This window comes from Dendrobates tinctorius, unplaced genomic scaffold (assembly GCF_039654945.1).
Source record: "Dendrobates tinctorius isolate UK_male_01 unplaced genomic scaffold, ASM3965494v1 ptg000016l, whole genome shotgun sequence".
Lineage (NCBI taxonomy): Eukaryota > Metazoa > Chordata > Amphibia > Anura > Dendrobatidae > Dendrobates > Dendrobates tinctorius.
The window spans coordinates 35,979,541-35,993,874 of record NW_027361684.1 but is presented as its reverse complement, the minus strand read 5'-3'; the positions used below and the strand labels follow the sequence as shown (position 1 = coordinate 35,993,874).

General features: G+C 44.6%; 1 protein-coding gene across 2 annotated transcripts in view; it reads right to left on the bottom strand.

The window, feature by feature from the left end:
* The window catches only part of RPA1 (replication protein A1), a 123,804-nt gene that overhangs the window by 30,722 nt on the left and 78,748 nt on the right, over positions 1-14,334 (bottom strand). For both annotated transcript variants that reach the window (XM_073565683.1, XM_073565682.1), the window contains 2 exons: positions 10,473-10,602; positions 7,774-7,950 (listed from right to left, as the gene is read on the bottom strand). In XM_073565683.1, coding sequence (XP_073421784.1) covers positions 7,774-7,950; positions 10,473-10,602 — 307 coding nt within the window. The remainder of the gene's footprint in view (positions 1-7,773; positions 7,951-10,472; positions 10,603-14,334) is intronic.

The following is a 14,334-nucleotide window of genomic DNA, read 5'->3' as shown; positions in this document are numbered from 1 at the left end:
TAAGTTATGGCCATCCATATGGATGGCCATAACTTAACTCCTTCACGATCAGTATTCCAGGGTATGGGCTGCCCCATAACAGAAGATGCCCATTGTGTTATTTGCCTGCCATCTGACTATTAGCAGCAGAGCGCTCAGAAGTCTTCATTTTGCATTTGAGATGGCCGTAATTATAATGACCCAGAGAATAATAGTCAGAATATTTTTACTACACAATGAGCGCCACAAAACCAATGGAAGAATTGGTTTAATTTTTTTCACCATTTTTCAACATCAGATGGTTAATTGAGTGGAGTAATTCAAAACATCACCTTGTCAATCAAAAACCGTGCTCAGACGGCTATGTCAACTAAGAAATTTAATAAAAAAATGGCCTGGTCAAGAAAACGAGTCACAGGGTTTAACCCCTTAACGACCACCGATACGACTTTTAACGGTGGCAATTAAGGTTACTTATGCCTCAGCGACGCTTTTTAACAGCGCTGAGTAATAAGTGTATAGCACCCCCCCAGAGTCAGAATTTCTCCGGGGTCTCTGCTACAGGGAGTAGCTGAGACCCCAGCTCAGATTTTCCATTTAATTTCTCGCTCCTCTGATGTGATCGCCCATCAGAGGAGAGAGAAATAGGGTCCCCCAATCCCCCCCATTACCTCTGGGGTCCCTGCAACCCCCTGTGAAGTCCCCCGGCATCTTCTTCCGGGAAGAAAATGGGCACATGCACAGTGTGCCCGCCGAGATCTGCCGGCCGACACCCGGCAACAATAGAAATTTTTTTATTGGTTCATTTTGATCGCTGTGATAGACCCTCAGTGATCAAAATAAAAAATAGTAAAATCAAACCCCCATTTATTCACCCCTTAGTTTGGTAAAAATAATAAAATAAAAAAGTATTTATTTCCATTAGGCTAAAGTTAGGGTTAGGATTAGAGGTGTGTTAGTGTTAGGCTTATGGTTAGAATTGGGGGGGGGGGGGGGGGGGTTGGTTGATTCCAGCCAATTTTTGCGTTCAAAAAATCAAATGGTGCTCCCTTCCCTTCTGAGCCCTGCCATGTGCCCAAACAGTGGCTTTTCCCCACACATGGGGTATCAGCGTACTCAGGAGAGATTGCACAACAAATTTTGTGGCCCATTTTCTCCTAATACCCTTGTGAAAATAAAAATATATGGTTCTAAAGTTTTTTTTGGTGATAAAAGTAAAATGCTCATTTTTTCCTTCCACATTGCTTTAGTTCTTGTCAACCACCTTGTTATGGCACACACAATGCGTGTGTTCACATCTTAATTGTCTGCTTCCAAGTTGAATGTGAGGTTTTACGGCCGGAGAAATCAGAGTACAAATGCAAGCAATTGTCTCAAATGATTTCTGATTTATTTCCAGAAGTGTACAACATTTTATAGCAAAAATCGGGCGGTTTCAGTGCATTACATCATAGATTTTTCCAAGTTAACCCCTTAGTGACGGAGCCAATTTTTTAAAATTCTGACCAATGTCACTTTATGTGGTGATAACTCTGGAACGCTTCAACAAATCCCATTGATTTTTAGACTGTTTTTTCGTGGCACATTATAGTTTATGATAATGGTAAGTTTAGGTCAATAAGTTTTGTGTTTATTTATAAAAAGTTTCAGAAATTTGACAAAAATGTAAAAAAATTGCAATTTTCAAAAGTTGAATGATTATCACTTTAATCCAGATAGTCATATCACACAAAAACATTAATAAATAACATTTTCCACATGTCTGCCTTACATCAGAACCATTTTTAAAACGCTAATTTATTTTATTAGCCTTTTAGGAGGTTTAAAAATGTAGCAGCAATTTTTCATTTTTTTCAAGGAAATTTACAAAATTTATTTTTTTTGAGGGACCTATCCAGGTTTGAAGTGACTTTGGGGGTCCTATATATTGGAAGACCCCAAATGTGATACCATTTGAAAAACAGCACCCCTAGACACATTGAAAACTGCTGTCAAATATTTTATTAACCCTTCAGGTGATTTTCAGGAATTAATGCAATGTGGTATAGCCGGTATGAAAAAGTGCTTGTTTACCACATAAATGTCGCTGACTTCTGAAGTGACCGCTATAGCCGGGAGACTCTAAAGGGGGTTTTACACTAAGCGATATCGCTAGCAATATCGCTAAAACGTCACTGGTTTTGTGACGTTATAGCGATATTGCTAGCGATATCGCTATGTGTGATACTTACCAGCGACCGGCTCCCCCGCTGTCCATCGCTGATCGCGCGAGAATGTCCGGCTCCATTTCTCGTCGTCTGCTTCCTGCTGAGACTTCCTGCTGTGACGTCCAGCGACGCGTGGAGGTGGGCGGGAGGACGCAGGATCGCTGTGTGTGAATGGTAAGTATCGTGCGCTGCGTCGCTGCTGCATCGCTGTGAGATCTTTCTGTATGAAAGCTCACTAGCGATCATTTAGCGATGCACCAGCGATCCTGACCGGGTCGGATCGCTGGTTGGATCGCTGGTGCATCGCTAGATGTAAAAGGGCCTTAAGGCCGCTATTTGGCCATGAACTGCTATGGCAAACATCAGGAACACACAATCATGATCTCGGTTTGTCAACTAGATTAAAGTGGAAGCCCCCACAATCTATTAACCTCTTCGCGACCGCCCACAGTAGATAAACGTTGGCGCTTGCTGGGCTTTGTGCAGCGCCGACGTTTATCTACTGTCGGCGGTTTTGTGCCCCCCGGGACCCCCTCATACCTTATAACGCGGGGATCCCGGTGCACAATGCATGCTGGGACCCCCGACGTCATCGAGACCTGATTGTTTCAGGTCCTGATGACGTCGCATCACAGCAGCCAATGAGAGAGCTCGCTGGGAAAGCTGCTTGTTTCCCGGCGATCTCCCTCATTATAACGCAACTTCTCCTCTGAGCTCATGCTGACAGATGAGCAGAGGTGAAGCAGCGTTACAGTGTGACTAGATCGCTGCCTGGCACAGCTGATCGCTGCCTGGCACAGCTGTGTCAGGCAGCGATCTTGTCACACAGTAACGCTGCTTCTCCTCTGATCATCTGTCAGTGTGAGATCAGAGGAGAAGTGGCGTTACTATGTGCCGGGCAGCGATCTTGTCACATAGTAACGCTGCTTCTCCTCTGATCATCTGCCAGTGTGAGATCAGAGGAGAAGTGGCGATACTATGAGTCAAAAATACAAAAAATAAAAAACACAAAAATAAAAAAAAAAGTAAAGAAAAAAAAAGCAGGTAGGCAGGCTAGGGCTATGTCTAGGGTTAGGGCTGTGTTGGGGTTAGGGTTGGAATTCGAATTGGGGGTTTCCACTGTTTAGGTACATCAGGGGCTCTGTAAATGCAATTCCATCAAAGTCTGCATTCCAGAACGTCACTACTTCCCTTCCGAGCCCCACCGTGTGCCCAAACAGTGGTCCCCCCCCACATGTGGGGTACCAGCGTACTCAGGACAAATTGGACAACAACTCTTAGGGTCCAATTTCTCCTGTTACCCTTGTGAAAATAAAAATTGGGAGCTAAAAGATCATTTTTGTGGAAAAAAAATGATTTTTTTATTTTCACGGCTCTACATTATAAACTTTAGTGAAACACTTGGGGGTTCAAAGTGCTCACCACACATCTAGATAAGTTCCTTGGGGGGGTCTAGTTTCCAAAAAGGGGTCACTTGTGGAGGATTTACACTGTTTAGGCACTTCAGGGGCTCTGCAAACGCGACATGACACCCGCATTCCATCAAAGTCTGCATTCTAAAACGTCACTACTTCCCTTCCGATCCCCACCGTGTGCCCAAACAGTAGTTTTCTTCCACATATGGGGTACCAGTGTACTCAGGACAAATTGGACAACAACTTTTGGGGTCCAATTTCTCCTGTTACCCTTGTGAAAATAAAAAATTGGGGGCTAAAAGATCATGTTTGTGGAACAAAAATGATTTTTTATTTTCATGGCTCTACGTTATAAACTTCTGTGAAGCACTTGGGGGTTCAAAGTGCTCACGACACATCTAGATAAGTTCTTTAAGGGGTCTAGTTTCCAAAATGGGGTCACTTGTGGGGGTTTCCACTGTTTAGGCACATTAGGGGCTCTCCAAATGCGACATGGCGTCCTATCTCAATTCCAGCCAATTCTGCATTGAAAAAGTCAAACGGCACTCCTTCCTTTCTGAGCTCTGCCGTGTGCTCAAACAGTGGTTTAGCCCCACATACGGGGTATCGGCGTATTTGGGAGAAATTGCACAAAAAATTTTGTGGTTCATTTTCTGTTTTTACACTTGTGAAAATAAAAAAAATGGTTCTGAAGTAAAATGTTTGTGAAAAAAAGTTAAATGTTTATTTTTTCCTTCCACATTCATTCATGTGAAGCACCTGAAGGGTTAATAAACTTCTTGAATGTGGTTTTGAGTACATTGAGAGGTGCAGTTTTTAGAATGGTGTCACTTTTGGGTATTTTCTGTCATATTGACCCCCCAAACTCACTTCAAATGTGAGGTGGTCCCTAAAAAAAATGGTGTTGTAAATTTTGTTGTAAAAATGAGAAATCGCTGGTCAACTTTTAACCCTTATAACTTCCAAAAAAAAAAAAAATTATGTTTCCAAAATTGTGCAGATGTAAAGTAGACATGTGGGAAATGTTATTTATTAACTATTTTGTGCGATATCACTCTCTGATTTAAGGGCATAATAATTAAAAGTTTGAAAATTGCAAAATTTTCAAAATTTTTGCCAAATTTCGATTTTTTTTAACATATAAGCGCAGTTCATATCTAAGAAATTTTACCACTATCCTGAAGTACAATATGTCATGAGAAAACAATGTCAGAATCAGCAGGATCCGTTGAAGCGTTCTAGAGTTATGGCCTCAAAGTGACACTGGTCAAAATTGAAAAAATTGGCCTGGTCACGAAGGCAAAAACAGGCTCAGGCGCGAAAGGGTTAACCATTTATTAGATGTAGTCACTTTTGACAGCAGCAACTAAGGGGATAAACAGATCTGGATGGTGCCAACACTAATCATTTGTGATACAGCAAGTTGTCAGCTATAGTGTACAGCTATCAGCTGCTGGATTGTCACCTGTGTGGGGATGCTATTCTCTCATATCTCAGGTCAGTAAAAAGATGTATTGGCTGTCATAAGGGGTTAATGATTATCACAATTTACTATTGATATCACAAGCTCTATATTATCTTTGTTACTATATAATCATTACTCAAATAATTATTGCTTCTAGCCTAACCTAGTTTCGATGAAACTAGGTGGATTATACATTCTAAAGTCCATGTTAACATCAGTACTTCTCAAAATACATTCTGCTACAGAAATGAGTCTTAGAGAATCAGAAATATCTTAAAGCTACATAATTCTAATATTCAGCAAAGCGTCCATATAAACTTATAGGTTTGATTCGTGTATATATTCATATGCCATATATTCTCCCCTTAACAACCTGAAGGGTTAATAATTTTCTTGAATGTGGTTTTGCACACCTCGAGGGGTGCAGTTTTTAGAATGGTGTCACTTTTGGGTATTTTCTGTTATATTGACCCCCCCAAACTCACTTCAAATGTGATGTGGTCCCTAAAAAAATGGTTTTGTAAATTTTGTTGAAAAATGAGAAATCGCTGGTCAAATTTTAACTCTTATAACGCACTAACAAAAAAAAATTAAGTTTCCAAAATTGTGCTGATGTAAAGTGGGCATGTGGGAAATGTTATTTAACAATTTTGTGTGACATAACTCTGATTTAAATGTACAAAAGTTAAAAGTTTGAAAATTGCAAAATTTTTGCCATACTTCTGTTTATTTTCATAAATAAATGCAAGTTATAGCTAAGAAATTTTACCACTGACATGGAGTACAATATGTCACGAAAAAATATTCTCAGAATCAGTTGGATACGGTGAAGCATTCCAAAGCTATAACCTCAAAGTGACAGTGGTCAGAATTGTAAAAATTGGCTTGGTCATTAAGTACCAAATTGGCTCTGTCACTAAGGGGTTAAATTCCTTTGGATTTGACGATACAAGAGTCACACATGAGATTGCCATCATTCAGGCAGCTGCCATCTTTCCCAAGAGCTACATATGAGCACTTAGCGTAGTGGAGCGTTCCCATGTTTGCAACAGGGAGCTAGGAGAAAGTCTCTGCCAGTCACCTATGGTTACAATGTAAACTGTCCAATCCCTTCTGTTTTCCAACAGGGAGAGTCAGAGGCTCCATACACATCACATGGTCAGCCGGACTCACTGAATTTTATTCAATTTTTCTGGGGCTCTAAGTGTTGGATCATTATCATCATTGGTGTCCAGACTGGATGAGGACATTAAGCCCCCGTCTCATATAGCGAGATCGCTAGCGAGATCGCTGAAGCGTCACCGATTTTGTGACGCAACAGCGACCTCGCCAGCGATCTTGCTACATATGTGACACGCAGCGGTGACCGGCCCCCCCGCTGGATATCGCTGATCGTGCTCGAATGTCCTGGGCCATTTTTTCATAGTCGGTGTCCCGATGGCCAGCGCGCATAGCTGTGTTTGACCAGACGAGCAACCTCGTTGGCGACGCAGAGCGCAGGCGGGAATTGTTCAGAAAAGCTGCTGCGTGACAAGGTACCAACGACCGCCGAGGGTCGATGGATGGTTGCTGCGTCGCTGAAGAGATCTGCCTGTTTGGCAGCTCACTAGCGACCATGTAGCGACGCACCAGCGATCCTTACCAGGTCGTATCGTTGTCGGGATCGCTGGCGCGTCGCTAAGTGAAACGGGACCCTTAGACTAGTCAAGGACTTCATTGTTTTATACAAGAACAAATTACTCCAATAAGGTCCTCATGACTACCGGGGTCCTGGCACCAGTCTATCCTGATGATCTGTTTGTGTAATTTAATAACTGAACTGCTATGTTGCTCAAAGAGCATTTCTGTTCTTTATAGTGCTTCATCTATTGCTGGACTTACTTTGCTGACATATTAGTAATCTGCTAGAAAACAATGAAAGAAAACCAACAGAATGAGAAAGGGTTGTGCACTACTTATGTTACATCTACCAGCCATACTTTTGAATAAACTAGAGATGAGCTAAATCAACTCACAGGTCCCAAGACCAGCGGACATAACAGTAGTCCATGACCGCCAGGCGGGAGCCCTGTGGACCATCTCCTCCTCCTACCTGCCAGAATCCCTGGGGGCCTCTTACGAACTGTAATAAATGGAACCTTGATTTTTTTTTTTCACCTGAATTAGACCATGTCTCTTTCTTCTAGAGTTTTTTTAAGTAGACTCCTTGGAAATTCTTTGATGGTGCGTCCATTTTGTGCTATGTGCCCTTTGTAATTGCCAACATTGGAGTCTTTGGATCGGCCTTTAATTTTATCAACCCTTTTAACCATTCTATATGGGCATGCAGGTCCTAAAAGCTTGAATAAAACAATACCTTGAAATCTGCGATCCAATGTCTTATTCCAGAGAAATCAATGCTTTTCTTAACATGTAAATGAGCTGTTAAGATCTCTCGGCCAGACACGGATTCTCTAAGAATTTGCCTCTAGAAATGATTGTAAATGAAAGGGGCCCAAAGTAAGTCACTTGGCTCCATCAGTCAGAAAAGTTTTTTGACCATGAAATGTAATATCAGTGTAAAATATTGGTCACTGCTGCTATTTACTTTTTCCTAAACCATTCGTTACTTATAAGGAAATCAAAAGCTTTTCTATACAGTCACAATAAAGCATTACCTAGCTCTGTCTCTAGAAAAACATTATTACTAGTTTTGTTAAACACTCACCGATAAGATGAGACGATACTTGAAGTTGGGAAACTCTTTGTCACACTTCTCACAGCGGAAAAGTCCATTCTGCTGGTCAATCACCTTTTTATTGCAGTCTTGAGAAGGGCAGGCCTGATACAGGCAGTTCTCTTTCCGTAGATAGACAATTGTCGCCACGCTGGTGAAATAATCTGCCTGAAAAAGAGAAACTATTTAAATATGTATTCAATGTGACTAATATATAATTTCTGTAATGCTTTGATCTATACTAAGGCTCTGTACAAGAAGCAACAAAGCCCTATGCTTACTGTTTATGTTCATATGTTTAACCATACAGCCATCTGAATAGAGACAAAAGTGTGCCCTTTTGGCCTCTGCCAGGCTGTTATACATTGGTATATCTTCTTCTAAACTGGACAGTGGACTGCACTTTTGCAAGACAGAGGAACACCGCAAAAAAGGAAAAAAAAAAAACAACAACTTATACTTAGTGGTAAATTGAGCCTAGATCGTAGGCATCAGGTAGAAAGGTGGATGGTGTAAAAGCTGTGTGCACAGAGCCTTAAAGGGGCTCTATCAACACAGAATGACTGTTCAAACCAAGTACAGGCGCTTGGTGCATCACGACGGAGTCAATCACTTAAATACACCTTTCCACCTGCAAGTTTGTGAATATCTCCACCCTCCTCTGGCTCTATGAAGCCAAAACTGTCAAACAAGCAGTTGGGAAGGTGTATATAAATGACTGGCTCTGCAGTGAGTCACCGAGCAGCGGGACTAAGTTTGAACAGTCATTCTGTGCTGACAGAGTCTCTTCAAGTGCACCTTCTGCTTCCCACCTTCTTGATTTCCTTCCATCTCCGCCCTCCCCTCTTTGATTAACAGCTCTGGCTTTATAGTGCAAGAAAAAAAGGCAGAAAAACAAGGTGGGGCATTGAACTGTTTGGCCATGCCAAGAGTGCACAAAGCTTTTATACTTGGTCGAGTCGTTCTGTGTTGACATAGTCCCTTTAAATGTTCACCAATCTATAAACCAATTTATACAATGATAGGAAAGGTCTTCCGTAACCTGATGCGGGCAAATGCGTTTGCTGACACTACAGACACTGCTCCAAGGCTCCATTAATGCAAACGAGCTACCTAAGTGGAGCATTTCTCAAACTAATTACATCCTTCTCTCAAGTTGGACAGTATCTGCAAACAAAGGCTGAATGGATCTGGGTTTCCATTCTACGTGTAGTAGTAATTTGGAATCTGATCCTGCACTAAACATATTACCTGAGCAATTTGGTAAAAGGGGCGCATTCACTGGTATTACAGGAAATATAAAGTGTATATTAAAATTACATAAATTTACAGCAAAAGTTTACTGTCATAAATGTCAGATAAATGGCAGACCCACCACTGGGGTCTCCACCATTTGGGAGAACGAGGGTCTTTGTGAGCCTGTTTAGAGGCAGCATGAGCTTGTTCAAGACTGTACAATACCTTTGATAAGTCAATGATTTAATAAAGAGAAAGTTCAGTAAAGATTCTGAGAAATTATTGTGATACATTCAGAAGATGTGGGTTACAGAGAACCCCATAACAGTGCAGTATGAAACATACGGAGAGGCATGCAATGCCAACACCCCATAGTGTGAAGCTGCAGGGAGGCAGTGTCCTCTATAACAGAGTCCTCTATAACACCTAATGGTCCCGTTTCACTTAGCGACGCACCAGCGATCCCGACAACAATACGACCTGGTAAGGAAAGCTGGTGCGTCGCTAGTGAGCTGCCAAACAGACAGCTCTATTCAGCGACGCAGCAACGATCTGGCGATCCGTGTAACGACCTCGGCGGTCGTTGGTACCTTGTCACAGCAGCTTTTCAGACGATTCCCGCCTGCATCCCTGAGTTCTGCGTCGCCAACGAGGTCGCTCGTCGGCGTCAAACACAGCGATGTATGCTGGCCAGCGGGACGACGACGAAAAAATGGCCCAGGACATTCAAGCACGATCAGCGATATCCAGTGGGGGGGGGGGGGGCGGTCACCGCTGCGTGTCACATGTAGCGAGATCACTGGCGAGGTCGCTGTTGCGTCACAGAATCGGTGACGCTTCAGCGATCTCGCTATCGAGAGTATAAGAGTATAGGTGCTGGATGCTACTAAAAGGCCTTATCACAGCATGTGGTGAAGAAAATAACAGCTAGTATGGTGGCTACCTTAAATGGGTATTCCCGTCTCCAAGAGCCTATCCCAAAATGTAGTAGGTGTAGTAATAATAACAGCAAATACTTCCAATTAAAAATGTAGCGTAGTGTAAGTTCTGATTCGCTATGTCTCTTACCTCAATCTGCACGGTATTGCAGTAGCTTAGGTATCCATGTTTATGACCACTAACGAAACGTCACTATGTGAGTGGTCGTAACCATGGACACCTAAACTACTACAATGCCCTGCAGATGGGGTACTCAATATAGCAAATCAAAAGAACAAGACTAAATTTTTAATTGTAGGTATTTACTAATATCATTAAATCTACCACATATTGAGATAGGATCTTGAAGATGGGAATAGTCCTTTTAGTGTTTCAATGAAGACGGCAGACGTGTCGAAAAATAAAGAACCGAACCTACAGATTCACCTACAACTCAAGGAGAAAAAAGCCTAACTTGATAAATTTAAGTTTTGTAGCGCTCTGTGGCTAAATAGGATATTCATTAGGTAATTTACTTTTTCTCCGTGGCCCAGGTTTTCATTTTTCACCTCCAACAAAGACTTCCAGTTTGTATTCCCTCCTCCAGCTCCTCCGCGAGACTCAGAAATAGAGGCGCCTTCAAGTACCTGACCCTCAGAGTCAAACCTAGGAAAAAGAAACTTTGTATTACCATCAGTGTACTATTAAAAGTCTAACAATCCAAAACACAGGAAAAATCATCATCTTCATGACTAAAGTCACTCATATTTTGCAATGTGAAAAATATAAAAGGGAAAAAAAACACGTTTACATCAACAAGGATTTCCACTTCTCTGTTCTGTCAAAGAAGCCAGAAAATATCCATTAACCCCTTGCCTTTGCAACCAATTCCCTCTGCTTCTTCTGAGGCTATGTGCACACGTTGCGGATTCCGCTGCAGATTTTTCCGCGCGGAAACGCAGGTAAAACCGCAGGTAAAGTGACCTGCGGTTTTCCTGAGATTTGACCCTGCGGTTTCACACCTCTAATATGTTAAAGGTGTGAAACCGCTGCGGAAACCGCACAAACAATTGACCTGCTGCGGTTTGTAAACCGCAGCAAAACCGCGCGGAAAAAACCGCAGCGTGAGCACAGCGTTTTTGAAACCCCATAGGGTTTCATTGCAGTGTACCATGTCAGCGGAACTGCTGCGTTTCCGCAGGGCCAAAACCGCAGCGGAAACGCAGCAGAATCCGCAACGTGTGCACACAGCCTAAATCCATTAACTTTTTTTTATTTTTATTTTCCATCGACCATCAGTATTAGGGTATGTGCACACGCTGCAGATTCTACTGCGGATCCGCAGCAGATTTGTCTCTGCGGATCCGCAGCAGTTCCGCAGACAGTGTACAGAATAATGTTATCCTATGGGTTTTCAAATCCACAGTGCACATGCTGCGTTTTTTTCCATGCGGGAAAAAAGGATTTTTGGGTTGCTTACCGTAAAATCTGTTTCTTGGAGCCTTCATTGGGGGACACAAAAACCATGGGTGTATGCTGCTGCCACTAGGAGGCTGACACTATGTATAGAAAAAGGTTAGCTCCTCCTCCGCAGTATACACCCCACCGACCGGCACTAATTTCTTCAGTTAGTGAGAAAGCAGTAGGAGAAATAACAAAACTGAATCAGGACAACTCAACTGTAATCAACAAACAACATAAGAACAGGAGTTGCAGAACATGGGAGGGTGCCGTGTACCCCAATGAAGGCTCCGAGAAACAGATTTTACGGTAAGCAACCCAAAAATCCTGTTATCTCTATCGCTTCACTGGGGGGACACAGAAACCATGGGACGTCCCAAAGCAGTCCCTGGGGATGGAAAAGCAAACTTCCATTAGGTCTGAGGACTCACCACCGCCGCCTGCAGGATCCTTCTGCCCAGGCTGGCATCCGCCGAAGCGTAGGTGTGGACCTTGTAAAATTTGGCAAACGTGTGGATCGAAGACCAGGTTGCCGCTTTACAGAGAGGCGGTGCAGAAGCTCTGTGGTGCACCGCCCAGGAGGCACCCACTGCCTGGGTAGAGTGAGCTCTAATTCCAAGAGGGGCACTCTGTGCTTGACCCGGTAGGCCTCCAAAATTGCCGATCTGATCCAGCGAGCAATGGTAGCCTTAGAGGCCGGCTGACCTTTTGCGCACCATCTGGAATGACAAAAAGAGAGTGTCTTCCGCAAGGGAGACGTCCTAGCCAGGTAAACCTTCATCGCCCTGACCAGGTCTAGCTTGTTCAAGGAGCGCTCCAGAGGGTGGATTGGACCCGGACAAAAGGACGGGAGAACAATGAACTCATTTAGGTGGAAAGTGGAAACCACTTTAGGAAGGAAGGAAGGCGGAAGCCACAGGACCACCTTGCCCTGATGGAGCACCAAGAAAGGGCTGCCAATTCCGACACGCGCCGGATGGAGGTGATGGCCACCAGAAAGGCTACTTTCCAAGAGAGGGAGACTTCCCTGAGAGGTTCAAAGGGAGACCGATGAAGAGCCTCCAGAACCAGATTGAGATCCCATGGATCCACGGGAGCGCAGTATGGAGGTGCGGTATGAGCCACTCCCTGAAGAAAGGTTTTGACCTGCGGACGGGAGGCCAACGTCTTATGAAAAAGAATGGAAAGCGCCGAAACTTGACCCTTCAAAGCGCTGAGGGCAAGGCCCGCATCTAGGCCTGCCTGCCTGGAGGAACGCCAGGATAGAACTGAGAGAAAAGGACATAGGCAAAACGACACTGTCCTCGCACCAAGTGAAATAGGTCTTCCACGTACGATAATAAATTCTGGAAGACGATGTTTTCTAGCCCGAATCATGGTGTGAATAACCCGATCTGAAAAACCTGACCGCTTCAGAACCGCGGTTTCAACAGCCACGCCGGTAAATTGAGCGGCAGAGAATTGGGGTGGCAGATTGGACCTTGAGACAGCAGATCTGCTCTGTCTGGAAGCTTCCAGGGGGCGTTCGCGAGAAGGTTGATGTCCGCGAACCAAGCTCTTCTGGGCCAATCCGGAGCAATGAGGATGACTGGTACCCCTTCCGCCTTGACCTTCTTCAACAGCTTGGGGAGAAGAGGAAGGGGAGGGAACAGATAGGGGGGCTTGAACTGCGACCAGGGAATGGTCAGAGCATCGGCGCCCACTGCGAGAGGATCTCGGGCCCTGGATACGAACTGTGGGACCTTCCTATTCAGTCGGGACGCCAGCAGGTCCACGTCCGGAGTCCCCCAACGACGGCAAAGCTGATGAAAGACGTCCGGATGCAAGGACCACTCACCCGCCGTGAGACCCTTGCGGCTGAGAAAATCGGAGCCCAGTTGTCCACACCGGGAATGTGCACTGCGGATATCGCTGGGACCGATACCTCTGCCCAGTGGAGAATTCTGGACACTTCCGCTAGAGCAGAGGAGCTCCGAGTCCCCCCTTGGTGGTTGACATATGCCACCGCTGTGGCATTGTCTGTCTGAATCCAGACCTGCAGACCCCTGAGAGCCTTTCCCAGTGAATGAGAGACAGATAAATCGCCCGTATCTCGAAGACGTTGATCGGTAGAGTTGTCTCGAGACGACCACCGACCCTGAACAGTCTGATTGCGAAACACAGCTCCCCAGCCGAGAAGGCTGGCGTCCGTTGTCACAATCTGCCAGTGAATTGGAAGGAATGACCGGCCCAGGGAAATGAGAGGTGACGTCAGCCACCAATTGAGGGACTGTTTGACCCGGGACGAGAAGCGAATTGGATGATCCAGGGAGAGAACGGACCTGTTCCACTGAGACAGAATGGCCAGTTGAAGCGGTCTCGTGTGAAATTGAGCAAAGGGGATCGCTTCGGTCATCGCCACCATCTTTCCCAAGACTTTCATGGCTGACCGGAAAGATGAAAGCTTCGGGCTCTGCAGCGATCGAACATCTCGTCGCAGCGAGATAAACTTCTCTTCTGGGAGAAAGACCCTCGATCGACGGGTGTCGAACAATAAGCCTAGAAACACAAGGCGTTGAGTCGGAACGAGGCAGGACTTCTTGTTTACGAGCCACCCGAAACTGGACAGGGTGTCGAGAACGATGGTAAGGCTTTGGAAAGTCTGGTGAAAAGACGGAGCCTTGATTAGAATGTCGTCGAGGTACGGGAAGAGTACGAAACCTCTGATCCTCAACAGGGCCATCAACGCCGCCATGATCTTTGCAAACACTCTGGGTGCGGTGGCGAGACCGAATGGCAGAGCGACAAACTGGTAGTGGTCCTGATGAATAGCGAAGCGCAGGAATTTGATGCCTGGGAAAGATGAGGACATGCAGATAGGCATCCTGAATGTCTATTGAGCACATGAACTCCTGCGCCTCCATGGAAGCGATTACTGAGCGAATGGACTCCATTCTG